At 32.4% G+C, this 19,699-nt stretch overlaps 3 protein-coding genes and 1 long non-coding RNA gene across 11 annotated transcripts; 2 read left to right on the top strand and 2 right to left on the bottom strand.

Moving 5' to 3' along the window:
• The first annotated feature begins 655 nt into the window (after nt 1-655).
• Nucleotides 656-2,688, top strand: LOC145138705 (uncharacterized). Of its 5 annotated transcripts, none has more exons than XR_013721715.1 (3): nt 656-982; nt 1,102-1,800; nt 2,386-2,688. It is a non-coding gene; the product is annotated as an uncharacterized LOC145138705 (long non-coding RNA). The 5 variants fall into 5 exon arrangements; XR_013721766.1 differs by lacking the exon at nt 656-982 and having other exon boundaries at nt 995-1,451; nt 1,549-1,800; XR_013721745.1 differs by lacking the exon at nt 656-982 and having other exon boundaries at nt 995-1,603; nt 1,707-1,800.
• A 4,922-nt stretch (nt 2,689-7,610) lies between these two features.
• On the bottom strand, nt 7,611-11,075 carry LOC145138601 (protein FAR1-RELATED SEQUENCE 8-like). Its single transcript, XM_079072684.1, has 2 exons — nt 10,921-11,075; nt 7,611-9,980 (listed from the first exon to the last, which is right to left on the bottom strand). The coding sequence occupies exon 2, from the start codon at nt 9,961-9,963 to the stop codon at nt 7,801-7,803; it is 2,163 nt and encodes a 720-aa protein (XP_078928810.1). The 5' UTR covers nt 9,964-9,980; nt 10,921-11,075; the 3' UTR covers nt 7,611-7,800.
• A 1,908-nt stretch (nt 11,076-12,983) lies between these two features.
• Nucleotides 12,984-17,346, top strand: LOC145138431 (alpha/beta-Hydrolases superfamily protein). Of its 2 annotated transcripts, XM_079072606.1 has the most exons (12): nt 12,984-13,341; nt 13,983-14,058; nt 14,153-14,247; nt 14,371-14,464; nt 14,580-14,656; nt 14,766-14,893; nt 15,036-15,107; nt 15,243-15,313; nt 15,440-15,515; nt 15,621-15,764; nt 15,853-15,905; nt 16,036-17,346. In XM_079072606.1, the coding sequence occupies exons 1-11, from the start codon at nt 13,057-13,059 to the stop codon at nt 15,890-15,892; spliced, it is 1,158 nt and encodes a 385-aa protein (XP_078928732.1). In that variant the 5' UTR covers nt 12,984-13,056; the 3' UTR covers nt 15,893-15,905; nt 16,036-17,346. The 2 variants fall into 2 exon arrangements, with proteins under 2 accessions (XP_078928732.1, XP_078928674.1); XM_079072548.1 differs by lacking the exon at nt 16,036-17,346 and having other exon boundaries at nt 15,853-16,031.
• MMH-1 (MUTM homolog-1) lies at nt 16,540-19,397 on the bottom strand. 3 transcript variants are annotated; one of them, XM_079072470.1, is made up of 11 exons: nt 19,044-19,395; nt 18,663-18,714; nt 18,392-18,449; nt 18,212-18,280; nt 17,983-18,108; nt 17,851-17,901; nt 17,695-17,772; nt 17,526-17,625; nt 17,363-17,452; nt 17,234-17,268; nt 16,540-17,144 (listed from the first exon to the last, which is right to left on the bottom strand). In XM_079072470.1, the coding sequence occupies exons 1-11, from the start codon at nt 19,270-19,272 to the stop codon at nt 16,677-16,679; spliced, it is 1,356 nt and encodes a 451-aa protein (XP_078928596.1). In that variant the 5' UTR covers nt 19,273-19,395; the 3' UTR covers nt 16,540-16,676. The 3 variants fall into 3 exon arrangements, 2 of the variants coding, with proteins under 2 accessions (XP_078928596.1, XP_078928504.1); XM_079072378.1 differs by lacking the exon at nt 17,526-17,625 and having other exon boundaries at nt 17,363-17,465; nt 19,044-19,393; XR_013721453.1 differs by lacking the exon at nt 16,540-17,144 and having other exon boundaries at nt 17,363-17,625; nt 19,044-19,397.
• Nucleotides 19,398-19,699: the final 302 nt, after the last annotated feature.

The following is a 19,699-nucleotide window of genomic DNA, read 5'->3' as shown; positions in this document are numbered from 1 at the left end:
TACAAAATAAAATAGATTATAATCGGTTATGATTACAAAATCCTACAAATCTGATTTTTCCTTTTATAATTCTCTCACAAAAGACTAAAATACAGTTATAGCTTTATTTTTAGAAACTAATTAATTAATTAATTACAATTTAATTACGAAAATTCTAATTAAATAATTGGTCCAAATTTGTTTTTTTAGCATTCTCATTCGTGCTAACAATAATTACCTAGAACACAATAATATATATATATATATATATATATATATATATATATATATATATATATATATATATATTGTTGGAAATTTAGTATAAATATTTATATTTTTACTAACTTTGGAACAGACGGCGAATCTGTTTAAGGGAATCGAGTCCAACTCGAGCCTCAGCCACATCGTTTGCTGCTAATCTTTTCATTACATGAACTATTCTTAAGAGGAAAAGGAAGACCGTATACTAACATATATATATATATATATATATATATATATATATATATATATATATAATCTTTTCATTACAGGAACTATTCTTAAGAGGAAAAGGAATACCGTATACTAACATATATATATATATATATATATATATATATATATATATATATATATATATATATATATATATATTCTTTTGATGCACCTGATGAAGATAGTAGATAATATGCAGAGTATACAAGTCCTTGCCATGTTTTTCCACAGCTTTCTTGAACTTTTCAATCTACGTACATATGTACTCGAGCACTTCTGATCTATTTCTTGTGCGATGCTATTAGAAAGCTCAAGAAAGCTGTGGGAGGACATGGCGATTTCTGGACTTAATGCTTCAAATTTCATGCTAATCAGTGGATTTGTAGCTAGATACATGATGGAATTTCATTAACCACGTCACAACTCTTCAAATTAGCTCTTCAGTTCCTGTAATATTTCCAGAAATGGCGGAAGAAGTGTTGCTCCCGAGATGCTGTATGCTTGTCTGAACGACTACATTTCTGTAAGGTTTTTTTTTTTTTTTTTTTTTTTTTTTTAAAACTAGAGCACACTCAATAACGCTGAGTATGCTTATTTTTCCGAATCTGTTACGTGTTTTATCATGTCGTTGGGAGTTTGAAGACTAATTAGGAGCAATGGAGCATCGAATGAGTGGAAGACGGTTGAGGCAGCGGAGTGGAACCACCGGCCGAACAAACGGAGCTGACTAAGCGAATTACTAGGGTTTCGAATGAGAATAGTGTTTAGAAGTATAATTCGATCAGATCTATCTCGTCTTTAGATCTGTAAGTTTTACTTGTCTCGGCCATTTTTAATGATAGATTCGATTCATCTCACTAGTGGCGGAGCACCGGAGGACGGTCTAGTAGAAGACGGTTGTAACGGCAGAGCGTAACCACCAGACGAGGCGGAGCTGACTATGGAAATTACTAGGGTTTTGACTTTTGAAGTTGGACTGCGTTTAACATTCTGTAATCAGATCTCTCGTTGCTTGATTTGTTGATTTTGATATTACTTTGAATCATCTCGCTGACTTTTAATGGTATATCTTCATCCGATTCATTTTAGTAGGGGCGGACTACGGCGGCTCCGGCAATTCTGCTCGCCACCTGAACGACTAGATGTATTGATTTTGATATTATACTTTCATTATTAATCAATAAAATTCTTTTATAATCAATAATTAATTAACTCGTTTCTCTTAATGCCATTTCTGTAAGCCGAAGTGTTGAAGACTGTGGACCACCATTGATTGATACACTAATGGCACAATATCAGCCATTTAGCATCATCCTGGTTTTAAGCTTATCTTTTAAAATGGTAAACGTGACACTCATTATACCCTTGAATTCCTCCTCTTACTTTTGTTTTTATAAAAGAAAAAAAAAAGCAGTTTTATGGGGTGTTTGAGATTACTAGTTTATTGTGGTTTAATAATGTTAATAAGTAGTAAAAAGTGTTTAAAAATGATAAATCGTATCATCTAATTAAGATTTAGGATTTGAACCCTTAGGTTCCTATTGCCAGACACAGTAAAAAGTGTTTACATGTGAAAACCAATTCATCTTTTTACCACTATTTTAACAAAAAAAAATCATATGGATTGTAGCCTCATCTTTGTTTATTCATCACCAACTAGCGACCGTGTCTACCAATTTTCCTTTTTACCCATATCTTCTTAGCTGATTTAAACAACTTCTTGTATTTTTTACCACATAACTTAATACAAACATTTTTTTCTAGGCTCATATAAATTAATAAACATTTTTTTCTAGACTAATATAAACTAAACACACTTTGAAGGAAAAAGCATAAACATATGGTATGTGTGGTTAGAAAAATGTGGTTTGAGAAATTACTATAGAGTATGTGTGATTGTAATGTGTATTGTGTAATTGTGTATAGATGTTAGATAATAGATAGGGCCGGGGGAGCCCATCTAAGCCAGAAAGCAGGCAGAAGTGGAAGAGGGGAATCACGAGGCGTCAATAAAGATGGGAAGTTTGTAAGTTAAGGGACAGACAGAAGCATAACATGTTATGGAGGGTACTAAGGTACAACCTTAGAATGCACACAAACTTTCACCACAATATACGTCTGCATGCATGTACTTCCACTCAATCCATGTTCTTTCCCACACCACTTTTTAAGGTTGTAAAATATTATATACTTTTTCACTTTATTTTTTATATTTTCATTTATAAATTATTTACAGAGTGAGTTTAACTATGAATGAAATTTAACTATGAAGTTTAACATATATAATTCAATATATGTTAACAATGCAATGTTTTTTCTTTAAAACATTATTGTTTAAACTTATTTGTCATCAATCATTACAAAATATGTTGTCGTTTTACAAGAGATGGAGACATAGCAATATATGTACAGATACATGCATCCCATTGGAAAAAAAACATGTGTGGTGATGTAAATTTAAAGTTGAATAAAGGGTGTGACTTTTATTGATAATTTTTTGAATTTAATTTTAATTTAAAACCTGACATAATGTAAATAAGAAACACATGCTTAATCCACTTGTAACAAATAAAACAATAATAATTTCGGTTAAATATTGACTAAGGAGATTAAAAAATATAAAGAAAATGTTACATAAATCAATAATGTTTGATGAGTTTATATCAATTTTGTATTATTCATTTTATGACTCTAATTTGACACATGAAATGAAATAGAAAAAATATAAAGCAATATAGTTAGAAAGTTGATTTGTAAATAAGAGTTATTTGACATACATAAAATTTTATGTTTTGAAAAGGTTGTGCAACATAAAAAAAAAGACATGTCATTTGTGTATGACAAAAAATTATTTTATTATGTATGAATAACCTCTCTTATATAATTATGTGTAATTCGTCTATAGTTATACCATGTATTTGTGTAAACATATTTTTATTTATAAACTATGATGATTATGAGATATCAAATATGATTATTGATTAGACATAAAACGTATAATAACCTTTAGAGAGTAGTTTTAAAAGATACTACTTTTAACCGGTGTGAACCAAGTTACAAAATTAATTAAACTTTTATAGTAAAAACTCAAAATTGTTAATCAATTATTTTAAATAAATTATTATTTAAGAGATATTTTTTACTTATATAAAATTATAATCATTGATTTTAATAAATTCATGAAGTTATATCACCTAATAATCTGTATTAATTGTATTTTAATTTTTATTCTAATGTTATTAATTTAATTTAATTAGAGTGGAAAATTTAAAATTTAAAATTTAAAATGGAGAATCAATAGGTTGACAACTGACATGATATTAATTAGGAGGCCTAACAGAGTGACATATAACAAAAGAAGAATGAACATATTTTTTATATTAGAATAGGTAAAGGAAGATATTTATATGGTCCTATCCCTTCCTATTTAATATTTATACTTCTGTTTAATTTTTCTATTTTGATTTAATATTTTTAATTTACTTAATTCGTATCAAAAAATAAAACATATATTTACTTTTTGTTTATCCATTTATTAATATTTTATTTTATTTTCATATATTTCATTATTAAACATCAAAATATCATATTTGTTCAACTTAATTTCTAATATCATATTTATCCTTTATAAACCTTCAAAATATCATATTTGTCCAAATCTTTTTTACAGTGTTTTTAATAGTTTATAATCATTTTCTATATCTTAGAACTATTATAATAATTAAAAATGTACGCATATATGTCCAAATCTTTTTTACAGTGTTTTTAATAGTTTATAATCCTATCATGTTGTGTATATATATATATATATATATATATATATATATATATATATATATATATTGATGTTTAAAAACGGAATATACGATATTTTAACATTTTATGAAAGGTAAACATAATATTAAAAAAAAAATTAAGTTAAACAAATATGATATTTTGATGTCTAATAAGGGTATATTTGAAATTTTCTTTTTTAATTTTATAATATTTCTTAGAGAAGGAGTGCATTATAAATATGGATATATTATGTTGATTGCTTTATACATCCATTAATTTTAAACCATTATCCAGCCTTCTCATTTACATATTAATATTTTCACATTTTCAAATTTGTTAAAAATATAAAATGTTGAATATTACATATAAATATTTTTCACCTTTCTGATTTTTAGAATGTATCATTTTCTTGATTTTTTTCTCATACAAATATATTTATCTTTATAAAATCCCATAAAATACCCTATTACTAGAAAATGCTGACTTATTTTACTTTTATAAAAAAAATAATAACATGTGCTTTTTTCATACAATCATATATATTTTGAATATGTTTAAAATATTATATATATATATATATGTATATATATATATATATATATATATATATATATATATATATATATATATATATATATATATATATATATATATTGATAGATAGATAGACACGCACGCGTTCAACATATAATCAAATAATACGACCTAACCACATGAAAATGATCAATGTTTATTTATACACATATGTCATTTTAATGTTTATAAATGAGAATTGCTCATTTTTTATTTGAAGAACAACCAAATTACCCTCCAAGTGCATAGAGATTGTTACGTTAGCGTTTGATACTTATAACATAACATATATAACTAGACTGGACAAAACAAGATCATTTGGTATGGTAGAACAAGAGGTTAATGGGACAACAAGTTGGTCAATAAGACTAAAATTTGTAAATTTAGTATCACTGAAAAAAGTGGAATAGAACGAAACATGCAATGATAATTAATGTTCATTTGTATAACTAACAAAAATGGTGGCATCTTCTTCAACATAAAGATATGGTTGAATTCCAAAAAAAAAAAAAAAACACAAAATTTTATAATTACAAAAAAAAAAAAAAAAAACTACATTAGTTTGTGTCTATTATAATCTTCATATAACTTTTTACACTTGCAAAACCTCCTATATTAAACACACACAAAAAAATAGTAATAATAATAAATAAAAGATCTAATATGGAAACCTTATTAAAAAACTCTTATAAAAGTAATTCATTGAAAAATATATGGATTTCATTTGCACAAAATTAATATATTTACTCATTCATTAAATTGACTAATAACATATTATGGTTTTATGATATTTAAACACATTATAGGATAAATATATCTTCAAAGAACCGATTTTGTTTACAATATTCCATATTTGGATCATAAAATAATAAAATATTGTTATATATAAAAGTCGATTAAAATATAGCCGTTCAAAAAATATAAAAAGAAACAAGTGAAGCATCATTAGTTATTTATAAATGAATTTAATCCTTATTTATTATCTAGAAAATATTTGCAAGAAATGTGTTCCCGGCAACAAATATAAATCAAAAAGTCAGTAAGAAAATACATAGGAATGTCTTCCGGCCACAAATATAAATGGTCCCTACAAGGTTACATAAATGGCCTAAATTTAAATATTTTTTTGAAAAATGAATTAGTCAATCCTTTTAAGTTTTAACTTTTAGTTAGACAAAATAATCCTTAAACTACATAAATATTTAACAGTTACTCATTTATTTTTCAAAAATAGTCGTTATATAAATCATAGTTACTGTAACGGTTGCTACGTAAGAGAAAATTATATTAATCGTCCTATGCAAGAGAATTTCAATTTAAGAAGACGGCCTCTAAACTAAATATGTATTCCAAAAATGATTCCTATTTAATAGTAAATTTATATTTACTGGATTAATAAACCATCGCTAGTTAGGGAGGAGGGACTCGTTTCTTCCCAACCCACCGAACCCACTGCCAAATCAATTTTTGTCTTTTCTTTTTCTTCATCTTTCCCAACCCACAACACACGAAAATCTTATCTTTTTGAACCCACTCAACCCACTCAATTAAGTGGGTGTTTGGGATAACTTTTTAAAATAACTTATTAGCTTTTTAGTTTTTCAAAAAGCTAATAAGCTAAAAAAATGTTTGTGTATTTAAAAAGCGCTTTTTAAAACAGCTTTTTGGATAGGAAAAAGTAAAGCTTTCAAAAAGCTGGAAAATCCTAGCTTATTAGCTTTTTAAGTCATTTTACTCCTAAAAAACAGTTTTTCTTATCCAAACACTTTTTAAAATCAGCTTTTCCTAAAAGCCATAAGCTAATAAGCACTTTTTTTAAAAAATCACTTTTGTGCTAAAAAAGCTAACCCAAACATGCCCTAAAAAAAATACAAAACAACTAAGATACAAGTTTTAAAACACATGGTACAAGAGAAAATAAGAAAGAGAAAGTAGAGAGAAATGATGAAGTGGGTTAGTGAAACCAATCAACCCACTCGTTGAAGCGGGAGTGGTACCGCCGATAACTCTATTACTAATAAATATTTTACATTTGATTGTTTTATATTTTTTTTAATTGAGTGGGTTCAAAAAGATAGAGTTTCCGTGTGTTGTGGGTTCGGAAAGATGAAGAAAAATAAAAGAGAAAAAGTGATGTGGCAGTGGGTTCAGTGGGTTGGGAGTGAATGACTCCCTCCTCCCTCATAAGTAGGGATGAGCATATGGACCGGGAAACCGGCCGGAACCGGAACCCAATGGAACCGGTCGGGCCGGAACCGGGACGTTATTTTTGTGGATTTTTGGAACCGGGAACCGGAACCGATATAACCGGAACCGGTAGAACCGACAAAAACCAGTAGAACCGGCAAAAACCGGAACCGTATGATGCTATTTTTCGAGGACCGGTTCCAACATTTGAAGACACGACAAGAACCGGTAGGAACCGGGAACCGGTAGAACCGCCGGGCCGGTTCGGTTCTTGATTTTGGCCGAAGCCGGTTCCCGGGTCGGGTCCGGTTCGGGCCGGTTCGGTCCTTTTGCTCATCCCTACTTATAAGCATAAAACGATTTCTCATCCTTTCCATCTCTAGAGGGATCTCTTGTTTGTCGCATCATTCCTGTCATTTCTCTAAATATATGTCTAGCATAGTGTTGTTGATTTTACTTTCATCTTGATTATGGGGTTTGAAAGCATCGACAAAATCATCCTTATACAATAAATACATCTTCTTTGGTCGTGGTTTACATGGTTTTCTCTTCAACTCTAGTGTCTTCTTGAAGCATTCCCTGTCCACGAGTTCTAAATGTCATAAAAATAAACATACGAAGAAACAGGGGTTACTCTTCCATTATAAATGGCATCATGGCCAAGTCTCCATTGTACAACCATCGCAAAAACATCCCTAAAAGGAAGCCTTGCACTCTAATTCTCTAAAAAACCACATGAAATTAAGACTAAATATATACACACACATATATGACATATGCATAGAATTATAAATACACCTCTCGTTAACTTTGACCACTTTGACCATTCTTATCAGCCACTAACCTAACCTTATTCAATGATTCCTTAAACGATTGCCAAGCAGCCATATAATGTTCTTGTGACGTCATCCCTTCCTCAACCACTTGTAAAGCCCGTTTATGCAACTGCACAAACCACTGAACCGGGTTACCCGTATCCACACTATCCGACCCAAGATCCGGCACATAAACCCGTTTAAAATCTTTCCTCCATCTTGACAAAACATATTGACCCGGTATTTCCTCTATCCCATTATGATTTAAAACCAATAACGCATGTCGACATAAATAACCCTTAAAATTAAAACAACTACATATGCATCGAACCTCCACTCCTATCTTATCATACATCACCTCCATATTCCTTACCGTGTTCCCCTCCGCACCGGATTCTTGCTCCGTGATCATATACGTCACAATTGACCCATTCGTGTTGACTTGCGATACGCTAAAACAATTCGACATCATTTCAACTTCGAATTGAAATCGCGAAAATATTTCCTTCGTGTATATTTTCGCGAGCTGTGACTCGTATCTACATATTGTTTTTAATTTTGGGGTGGACTGAGTCGACTCGCGATCATCAAACGCTTCCTTTTGGATCTTGTTTTGGATGACTAAATCATGCATCTCGAAAAATTCTTTCAAAGAAGTTTCTTGGTGGACGTACCCGTGAAAAAATGGGACAGTTGACTCAGTTGACTCGACCGGTTGAAAAGTCAACATACCTGCGAGGAACGTGTCTTTTAAGTAAACCGGGGCCCACCGTTCTCGATCATCAAACAACTTTCGTTGCATGTCGTTGTCACGGACCGCAAAGCGGTCGATCATATCTTCCCATGCTAATTCAAACTCGTCGACTTTTATTGAATTGTAGATTATGTTACTCAACACCGTTTGAAACAACTCTAAATTTCCAAAATTTTCGAGAATGAATTCGATGACAAGTGGCAAAAAAAGGCGATGGTGGGCCCTGGGGAAAATTTCGGTGATTACCGTTTGTAGCGTTGTACTTTGGTCGGTGATTATGGTTTGTGGAGGGCGGCCCGCCATACAAGTCAACCATGTGCGTAACAACCAAGTGTAAGTTTGTTGACTTTCGTCTGCGAGTAAAGCAAAACCAAGAGGAATGGTTTGACCATGGTGGTTTGACCCGACAAATACCACAAGAGGGACTTTATATTTGTTCTTCAAGCATGTTGTATCAAGGGCAATTACGTCTCCAAAGTAGTTGTAAGAAGCTCTTGCTCTTGAATCGATCCAAAACACATTCTTTAAAAACCCGTCATCACTAAAATCCATAATGTAAAAGAAATTAGGGTTTATTAACTGAACCCTACAAAAATAATCATGGATTATTTTCGTGTCCCCTTTATTTAAATTTAACCTTTTGGCTTTCCCAGATTCGTTATCGAAGTCTCTTTCGTTTGAGCTCCCGTAACATACTGTATCCATGGTTGGTGTTCGATAGAGCTTGATTGTTTGGACTTCCACGTCAGCGATTGGCTCTGGTTTTCGTTTTACCGATTCTGCCCTTTTGTGGGACTTTGAGTTTTGGGCTCTTTCGGGGTCGAATAAGTGATTGTGTTCAAGTTTGACTTCATCTACCCTCCATCTATTTGATTCGATTAATCTCAATCTTATCATTGCCATACAACCTGTTCTTGTTTCTTTTCTTCTTGTACTTGCTTCTTTCAAAGTCTTGAACCCTTCACAATTGCAACATAAAACAGCGCCTCGTTTCTCTTTGCTGTTACGTTTTGTCCATGACGATTTTACCCTTATTCCAAATCCAAGTTCTTTAGCGTAGCAGTTGTAGTACTTGTAAGCGTCTTCATATGACTCGAATTCCATTCCCACGATTGGAGGAATGGAATTGTGTTCGGGTACGTTTTCTTGATCATGGTTGCCATTTTCAAGATCATTTCTTTCAAACTCGAGGATTTGTTCGTTTCCGTTTTCGTGTTCGTTGGTTTCGATGTCGAGGACTAACTCATTGTCGTTTTCCATGTCATCACCTTCGATTCCAAATAAGGATTCCGTTTCCACATCGTTGTTTCCGATTCCAAAGACTTGATTACTGTCGATGTCAAGATCACCACCATCATCCTCGAGAAGTTCTTCACTTTTATCAGAATTGTTTTCCATTTCAAATGATAATTAACCTACACAAGAAAAAGTTAGTTGTTTCTTTGTATAAACTAAAAACTTTTATATTACATACAAAAAGGGGTTGTTTATGTCTTCCCTGTTCAGTAAGTGTGAGTGAATATAATGTAGATCTTTGAAACTAACTTTTAATCTCCCAATTCACTCAGGGTTTTATTGTCAGTGAAAGGTATATCGACTAGCGTATAAGAAGGGTTTTGTGTTATATGAATTATATAGGATCATTTTAAGTAGAAATAACAGTCAAGAATGAATTAGAAGGTTAAATTTTAAGTTAAGAAGCAAAACCACCTGGATGGCTGGATCACTTCATTGTCCTATGAAAATCATAGAACTATCATGTATCAAGTATCTATTTATAGTTCTTTAATTGGGATCTGTTCTTACTGATGAATAGTTTCATGTCATCTGCAAGAGCTGAATTTACAAAGCTTACTAAGAGCATATCCCTAAAAGTTGACTCATTAACGCTCTCTTACATAATCAAATTCACATTCTAGTAACAGCTGGCCAAAAACAATAAGATACTTTCACGTTTATAAACACAAAAAAACAAACCAGTGGCAGTGGATGCAAACATAATGTAAATGCCTATAGTATGCTCTCAGTTATACACTTATACTTCCCAAATTTTATCAACAATATACTTAAAGTCGGATTTCTATTGTGGGCGTTTTCGATTGGTAGGTCGCAATCATCAATTTTTGAACTTCATACCGGCGAAATCAACAAACACAAATTCGGCATCAACAACTAATTAATCAGACAAATTAAGCAGAAATACGAGGGGACTCGCCACCAGAGGTTTAACATCAGTGAGAATGCGAAATTACCAGAGCTAATTGAACATAAGCACTGACGAACTCAATTAACTCAAAACATAAAGCATAATTTAGAGCAGGAAGGCAATAAAAGATGTGAATTGGAGAAACATACTTTATTACGGAGATCTTGGCTCGGCGAAAGGATGTCGCCGGTCGTAGGAGGAAGGGTACACCGGCGGAATCGGGGGAGAGGCGAGAGAAGTCGCGAGGGTGGTTTGTGTCAAAATCGGATTCGTTACTTTTACCCTAACAAACACTCTTCTGCCTGTTCAGGCCCATTTTTCAACTAATTAATTAAATAATTAGATAATAACTTAGATAAAATATTAAAATAAGATATAATCATCAAAATAATCAAAGTGGGCAGTTTATATAAACCTGGCAATGGACACGTTAAGGATAACGTTTTTAAATAAACAAACTCATATCCCATCCAAGGAATCAACGGATACCCAACCTATTAATTATTCTTATTTATAATATTATAAATTACATAATTATTATATATGTCATAAAGTCTAATCCATTAATTCATAAAATATTACCACATAAAACTTAAATACATTCTCAAAAGCCAATATAATAAAAAGTAACAAGAGAACAATGAAGCTTATTTTGTACTTAGAATTAAATACTACAACAAATCGATCGATCTTTACAACGCTTTCAGTACCATCTATTTACACATATTTAGCATCCATCTTGTGATTTACAATATTGTTAATATAATTAGAAAACAAAAGTAGATTTACCACGAGATGTAAAGATGAGTCATATAATGTGTGTTCGAAAAAAGAGTAAGAGAAATCAATATTTTCGAATTATTGTAGAAAATTAGAAGGGTGATAAAGGACCTAGTTATTTTTGGTTCTTGAAAGTAAGGGTAGGGAACTCAACGAAGCACAACTAAAATGTATGATCTACCAAGGGTAGGGAACTCGAAGCACAACTAAAATGTATGATATACTAAGGGTAGGAACTCAACGAAGCACAACTAAAATGTATGATATAGTGAAACTAATAAGGACCAAAATGTTTATGGTCTAGCGGTATCAAGTGTTGGTGAAAAAACGTTCAACATCTAAGGTTTAAGTTTTATTAAAGACAAAATAAATAATTTAGGAATATAATTTATAAGGAGTGTGTATTTGTTCTAAAAAAATCTAAGAATGGAAAAAATCAAACAGTCATAATTTTGTTTGTTTAAATAAAAGACACTTATATATAATTTACATAGATAGACTAAATAGGACATGTGAAAAATGGAGCAAATCATTAATGATAATACTCAATCCACGTAATAAAAATTTAATAGGTATATGTCGTAACTAGGTAAACAAATAAAATATTAAGATCCAAACCGCAATCTATTACGGATTTTGACCGGATCATAGTAATAATCTACTCCATTGTGAGGCCTAAGTGTGTACTAGGAAATGATATTTTTATAAAAAAAAATTATCATAAATTAGTTGATGATTTGTACAATAAGTCTTATGAAAAAAAGTATATTTTATGATATTTTTTTATCTATAGCTTTATTACAAAATCGATTTCACAAAATAATAGGTTTTTTGAAAAAAAAATATTTGTATAATATAGATAATTACTTTACAGGATTTGCTTTCACAAATATAAAGTAATTATTTCCCAATATATGAATAACTTTATAAATTAATGGTTTAGTTTGTGGTAATGTTAATAAAATTAATGTATTTTTTTGTGATGGTTTAAAAAAAAATATTTGGTAATATGACTTATATTTTAATATGACTTATATTAGTGATTATATTTTAAAATAGGTATATCGTGTTATATAGAGCAGTCAACTATATATAATATGATATAACTGTTTTAGGATATAATCATTAACATGATCAAAATATCAGTTATTGTATTACGAAATGTTTTTTTTAACTATCACAAAGCATCATTGATTTCTTTTTAAAAAAATCGCTCAATAATTTATAAGACAAAGTTGTATGTTTTTACTTCGATTCATTTATGCAGTTAGTTGTAATTTATGCATTAGTAATGTTTTTTATATCCTGATTATCAAGTTGTATAATATTTGATTGATAAATCAGAACTCTAATATAACAAAATATACCGAAATTTGTTTTAGAAAGGATTTAAAGGTTTTAAAAGAAATTGAAATTCTAAGAAGTATGTACGTAGGCGCGCGTGATCAGTTAGCTTCACAGAAGCAGAAGCTGCTAAAAGTATCAGCTGGTGGTATCGGGTGGTTATGGCTTTCTCTCTCCCCTCTCCTCCGCTCAAACTTCCGACCTCATACTCTTCATCCACGGTCAACAATCACACCATCGCCGCCTCCGCCTCCGCAACAAGCATAAGAAACACTAGGAAAGGACTATCACTCAGACGGACATTTGTCGTAAAAGCTTCAGAAAAGGACGATGAAAACCCGTCGTTTAATCCTTTTGGTTTCGTCACTGATAATCCGTCAAGCCGAAGCGCAATTCAACTTCCTGAAAATCCGGCCGAGGACGGCAACGTCGGTCAGATGCTCTACGTAAGTATTTCCAATTACTTAAGTTTATTTCCACATATGTTCTTCAATTATTCGGAAATCAGACTTCAATTCTTACTATTTTAGGGTTGATTGAATTACTTTTTAGTTGTTGTTGTTGAGTAAATGCTCTTTACATTGCGAGTTTAGGTCAATTTTAAGTAAATAATGGGATTGAGTTATCAAATCATCTTACTCTGACGTTGCATATAAACTAGATTAGGATATTGTTTTTATTGAGGATTTAAAGAAATCCTTGGAAGAATATACAAGTATACTGCAGTGCAATCGCAAAAGCCCAGATGATTTGTAACAAATGTTAGTGGTTAATTCAATCAACATAATTAGCATTGAGTTGCTTCCATTCACAATTGGGGGGTGTTTGGCTTAGCTTTTGAGAGGCCAAAAGTCCTTTTAGGAAAAGATGTTTGACAAAAGACTTTTAAAAGCTACTTTTGGATTTTGGATAGAAGGAAAATCAACTTTTTGGAAAAGTTAGGAAAACCTGACTTTTTGCAACTTTTCCAAAAAAGACTTTTGGCCTCTAAAAAGCTAAGTCAAACACCCCCTTGATATGTTACAACTGAAGTTTTTCTTCAACAATGCTGCAAAATCTGTTAAACATCTGTGATTTGAATGTATAGAGAATAGAAGATAAGGGAAGGGAATATGGTTCTTACATCAAATCTGGAGGCTTTAGATGGTTTGTCAGAGAAACAGGTACAAAAACTTCAACAAAGCACACACACAGACTCAAAAACTAACATCTGTTAGCTCTTACTTTTTCATGGAATTTCAATTTTGGACCTTGCAGGATCATCTGATGCCAGGCTTGGTCCACGTGGAACTGTTGTTTTCCTCCATGGTGCTCCAACACAGTCTTACAGCTATCGAGTTGTGATGTCTCAGGTTTTTTATCATCATTTTTCTACATAAATCATGTTTTGAAGATGATTCCTGAATCAATGAGTAATATGAATTGCATAAACCTGTTTTTAAGTTATTTTTAATCTTCTTCATACTTATGTTTAGTTGGCTGAGGCTGGGTTCCACTGTTTCGCACCTGATTGGATAGGATTTGGTTTCAGTGACAAGCCACAACCAGGATATGGCTTTGACTACACTGGTTTGTAATATCAATGGTGGAAAATGAATATATGAACTTATATTTACTCTATTTTTATGTCAAGCTATATAAAGTTAAATTCCCTAAAATAATCTAACCAAGTTATTGTTGACAGAAAAAGAGTACCATGAACAACTGGATAAATTGCTTGATGTCTTGGAGGTCAAATCTCCTTTCTCACTAGTGGTTCAGGTTTGACCTAATTCCCAATTTTATTTATTTGTATAATAATTGGACTCCTTATGTGTGTATTAGTTTATATGAAAATCATATATCTAAGGTTTGTTGACTCTTATTGTAGGGATTTCTTGTAGGTTCTTATGGATTAACTTGGGCTTTAAAAAATCCAAGCAGAATATCCAAACTTGTAATAATGAACACTCCTTTGACAGCTTCATCTCCTGTCCCAGGGCTATTTCAACAGCTCAGGTTCAAATCCTGCAACAAATATTTGATTTTTTGTTACCATAAATATAACAAGCATGAGATTCACATTTTTAATGTCATTTATTCCCTGTAAATAATATAAAAGAAATTAATTTGTTTATGATCTCTCCTCCTTTATTAACAGAATTCCACTGCTTGGTGAATTCACTTGCCAAAATGCTATAATGGCTGAGCGATTTATTGAAGCAGGTAGCGCGTACGTATCGAATTGTGCATTAATTTACTGTGAATGTGATTTACATCTCACATAATACTTTGATCACTATTTTTAAAGGAATTATTTAATTTCCTAAATGCTGTGTTCTTATGAATGCTGATGTTATGACAACAGCTATGTCCTGAAGGTGGAAAAGGCTGATGTTTATCGACTACCATATCTGAAAAGCAGTGGACCTGGATTTGGTTTGTAAACTCCTCTTCTCTCTGTTCTTGAATTAATCCAATGACTAAAAGTAAATCAAAATCATTGTTTCTGTAGCGAGTCAAAATGAAAATGCGAGACTGATTATGTGTATTTGAAATATATAGCTTTGCTTGAAGCTACTAAAAGAGCAAACTTTAAAGGGACTTCAGGCCAGATAGCTGATGGGTTTGCATCCGGGAGGTATAAATGTTTTTTACAAAATTATGGTTATTTTTAATTTGAAGATGGATATTAGAATCATGTATTTTGAAATTAATAAAATTTGGATACGTGGTGTGGTGTCAGGTGGGATACACCAATATTAGTTGCATGGGGGATATCGGACAAGTATCTTCCTCAGTCAATTGCAGAGGAGTTCAAAAAAGGAAACCCATCTGCAGTGACTGTGAAGTTAATAGAAGGGGCTGGTCATATGCCTCAAGAAGACTGGTACCTTGTTCTGTTTCATCATAAACTCATAATAATAAATTAATAATAATTCTAATTCACATCTCACAATTTATTAACTTTGTTTCAGGCCTGAGAAAGTGATTGATGCTCTGAGATACTTCCTTTGATTATGATACCATTGTAAGTTTACCATCATTCACCTCATAGTTACTCAATATATGTAATTATAAACCTTCTTTCACTGCCATGGAAACACTCATCTGTGTTGTATATACATTTATCATATATGTAATGTCTGATTGCAAAGCAGACAAGTGTCAACTATTTACGACTTGAAGAGCATTGGAATGAAAGGAACAGGTAACTAATTTGTTCTAGCTATTTACATGTGGGGGACAATGGGATATTTATGGCATAAAGAAAAAATCTGTTTGAATTTAACAATATATAGTAAAAACTAAAAAAACATCCTCGAAACTTTTATGACAATACAGCTAGTCAGAATGCAATGAAACTAGAAACACCTTGAATGATTAATCAAGTAAATAATTGATATATGATATAAGATTCCTAAAAATCTCTTAAACATCAATCCTTTCATTATATGAATTTTAAAAATCTTTTGAAACATACCAAAATACCATTCTTTTTCATTTTCTTTCCATCAAAACATGAAAAAATTTAAACAGCCCCAGTGTATTTTAAGTTTTTAACTATTTGGGTTTTGCTAAACTCAGTTCATAATTTCAAATTCCATTCAAGTTTAAACAGCGTTGTAAGAGATGCATTTCTACCTACATATCCAAAACAGAGATTAGTACAGCAACAACCTCTTTCAACAAACAGCCAGAATTACATAAAAGAAGGTTACAAGTGGTTAGTTGGCTGCAAAAACAATGGTTACAAAAACACAGGTTCAAAAACTAGAAACCCAAACTGTCAATCAAAAGACTATTTTACCCTCTTCTTGGCCTGCCTACCTGTCGGCACTTTCTTAGCTACCCCCTTTTTTCCCTTCACTTGAACCTTTTTCTCTTCTTCTTCCTCCTCAAACTCATCACCACTCTCTGGTGACTTTTTCTTTGCAGGAGGCTTCTTATTTCCAGCCTTTCCCCCCTTTTGCTTCTTTTCCTTAGCACGTTTATCATCATTTGTTTCCTCCACTTCATCTTTCTCCTCCTCTTCCTCATCACCATCATCATCATTATCACTACTACTGGACTTGCGTTTCACAGGAGTCTTCTTCTTACCTCCACTTTCACTTCTTTTCTTCCCACCTTTCCCTTTCACATTCTTCACATTTTCTTCATCCTCACTTTCATCTCTGCTCTTTTTACTAGACTTATTCTTTCCTTGCACCACTTCTTTACCTGCTTGCTCTCCACTTAGCTTTTGCAACTCAGGTACATATGCACTAGTCTAACACACACACAAAAAACCAAACATATCCTCCTAAAAAACTCAACCATAACAACATTGAATAAAAGACCAAAACTATAAAAACATACCCTGCCTCCAGCACTAATATACTCAATCTTCTTTCCTGCCATAAATTATGTAAAACATATAAGCTTTCATTATGGCAACAGGAAAAAAAAAAAAAAAAAAAAAAACAGTAAAACAGCCAATGGCCAAACCATCAACAAAAGCCTTCCCAGGCTTCTTTTCTCGGTTATGGAAAATCCAGTTACTAGGAAACTGACTACTATCAGCCCCAACTTCAACAGCTCCTTCAATCACCTGTATACGTATAACAAGTTTTTGTCAAGAATTGTTACATTAATGAAAAAAGCATCATACCATTTAGATTCCCAGGTTTTTTGCCCCATCTAGAATGAAACAACCAATCAACAGGAAAACGACTGCTATCGGCATTGACTTTGACCGAATGCCGAATAACCTACACAAGTATTATCCTCCAAGATCGGTTCACACATTTGATATAAAGTGAAAACTCGTGTTTACGCACCTCTTTGAGGGATTTGTGCAATGCTCCACACTGTTCTTTTGAAATGGTGGCAGCACTCTGTAGTGGATGGATTCTCGCCTGAAAAATAAACCGATTATCATGAAAACAGTATATATTTTGCTCAATATAGAGATTGTAAAGAGCAAATAATGAAACCTGGTATAGCACTTCATCTGCAATCCAATTACCAACACCCGAGATAAAGCTCTGCCATTATGCATACATACCTTCAATCAGTGAATACATGAATACAAGAAATACATGATTTAATTGATGACAAATATCAACCTGATCAAGTATGAGAGCCTTGATGCCAATCTTCTTCTTGCTTAGTGATTTAAAGAGCTCCTCTTCTGTCATTGGCTCCAATAGTGCATCGGGACCAAGTTCAGATATTGGGGGTGCAGAAGCAGGCTGTTATGTAAATATCATCACAACCATGTTTAATAATCTCTCCCATAATTCATAAAAGTGAAAAAGAAGCATGGAATGTGTTGTGTGACTAGTATCGCCATACATTTTGAAGTAAGCGGACTTTTGCAAATCTCCTCTTGTCAGTGAAAGATAGCTCCAAACCATCATCTAGCTGGTTTTATAAATTAAAACAAGAGTAGAAGAGGAGCAAAGATCAACATCATGAATTAAATATGCATGTAATGTAACATGTTCATATGAAGAGGTAGTACTGGATCTTTACTTCTATAAATAACTTGGAATATTTTGAAGGCCATTCATCATCATCATTGACTGCAGACCTGTAGACAATAAACCAAATTAGGTATCAACAATGGCGTCAAGCATTATACTTGGAACAAAATCTCAGTCATCTAGCAAAAAGTTATTTTGCTGATTTGTATTTAGTAGAGATTATAATTGTTCCAAAACATCATATCATTTACATGTTTTTGTTCAGAGAATCTTTTAAGTCTTTAAGAACTGCTAGTTTCTAAAAAAAAAAATTTGCTTACCTTTTATACTTTGTAACAGCAACGCCTTTGATATATATGGCACCAGCCATTCCTGAAACACAATCACCGATGAATATGAATTGCAGAACAACAAAAATGTAAGCATTAAACACTCTAATGGTGTTTATCATGTCTGATAGATATGCATTGTGTATTAGTGTATAAGAGCATAATGCCGGAAATCGGTAATATTTTTTGTATCGACAGCCGTCTATTCACACCGGCGGATCACTGAGTGCTTACAATTTGTTAATATGAATCTTCGTTATCAACAGAGAAACCAATGCTCTTATGATAGTATGAATTAAATGTTAAGAAATGAAACAAAAAATTAGTTATCATTTCTAGGGTTCGTAAATTAGGTAGATGAAATATACTTACCAAACTGGAAGGACGGAAAAGGAGGAGAATCGAGCTGGATCCACATATTCTTCCCTTTACGGTGTGCGGCGACGATTGTCTTTCCGGTGAGAGAGGCTTCAAAGTCAGAAGGTGAAATGCCGTCGATGACTTTGGCATCATCGGCAACAACCGACCGTTTAATCTTCTTTCCGAGACAGTTTTCTTCAATGGCTCTTCGAGCAGCTTCCACCTCTGGAAGCTCCGGCATCGTTAGTGGAGTTTCGCGCTCTTTTTGCCGCAGGGGTTTGCGAGAAGTAGGAGACGTAATCAGATGCACACGTTATGCACACACAACGGCTCCATTTCAATCAGAAGATACCACGACGACATCACTCATCAGTCGTCAGTATCGATTTACAAGTGTGGACTGAATCGGCCCATACCGCCGTAGCAGGCCCTTACCTACCACAGACTAGCCCAATAACAACAATTAGCTCCGCTCCTAAAAGCAATTTTTTAAAGATAAATATATTAGCAAAAAAGAAGACAACTTTAGGAAGACGCTCGAGTAAAACGTAAGTTTGAATTAGGAGACATAATTTGGACCTAAGTTTTATCCAATTAAAGGTGTTCACATAAATGTCATCCGCATTGACCATGACCGCTCGTCATTCGTTTCTCAAAACAACTCCATT

The sequence above is a fragment of the Lactuca virosa genome, chromosome 1, assembly GCF_052849685.1.
Source record: "Lactuca virosa cultivar CGN04683 chromosome 1, Lactuca_virosa_CGN04683_v6, whole genome shotgun sequence".
NCBI classification, from domain to species: domain Eukaryota; kingdom Viridiplantae; phylum Streptophyta; class Magnoliopsida; order Asterales; family Asteraceae; genus Lactuca; species Lactuca virosa.
This window is presented reverse-complemented; position numbering and strand designations above follow the sequence as displayed.

What these genes read in the sequence shown, in the direction of transcription:
- LOC145138601 (XM_079072684.1), bottom strand. Translation starts at nt 9,963, where the DNA reads ATGGAAAACAATTCTGATAAAAGTGAAGAACTTCTCGAGGATGATGGT.
- LOC145138431 (XM_079072606.1), top strand. Translation starts at nt 13,057, where the DNA reads ATGGCTTTCTCTCTCCCCTCTCCTCCGCTCAAACTTCCGACCTCATAC. An exon ending in GGGCTATTTCAACAGCTCAG is followed by an intron (nt 14,894 to 15,035) that starts GTTCAAATCCTG and finishes CTTTATTAACAG; the next exon opens with AATTCCACTGCTTGGTGAAT. An exon ending in GATGGGTTTGCATCCGGGAG is followed by an intron (nt 15,516 to 15,620) that starts GTATAAATGTTT and finishes GTGTGGTGTCAG; the next exon opens with GTGGGATACACCAATATTAG.
- MMH-1 (XM_079072470.1), bottom strand. Translation starts at nt 19,272, where the DNA reads ATGCCGGAGCTTCCAGAGGTGGAAGCTGCTCGAAGAGCCATTGAAGAA. An exon ending in ATTCCAAGTTATTTATAGAA is followed by an intron (nt 18,281 to 18,391) that starts GTAAAGATCCAG and finishes TTATAAAACCAG; the next exon opens with CTAGATGATGGTTTGGAGCT. An exon ending in ATATTAGTGCTGGAGGCAGG is followed by an intron (nt 17,145 to 17,233) that starts GTATGTTTTTAT and finishes TGTGTGTGTTAG; the next exon opens with ACTAGTGCATATGTACCTGA.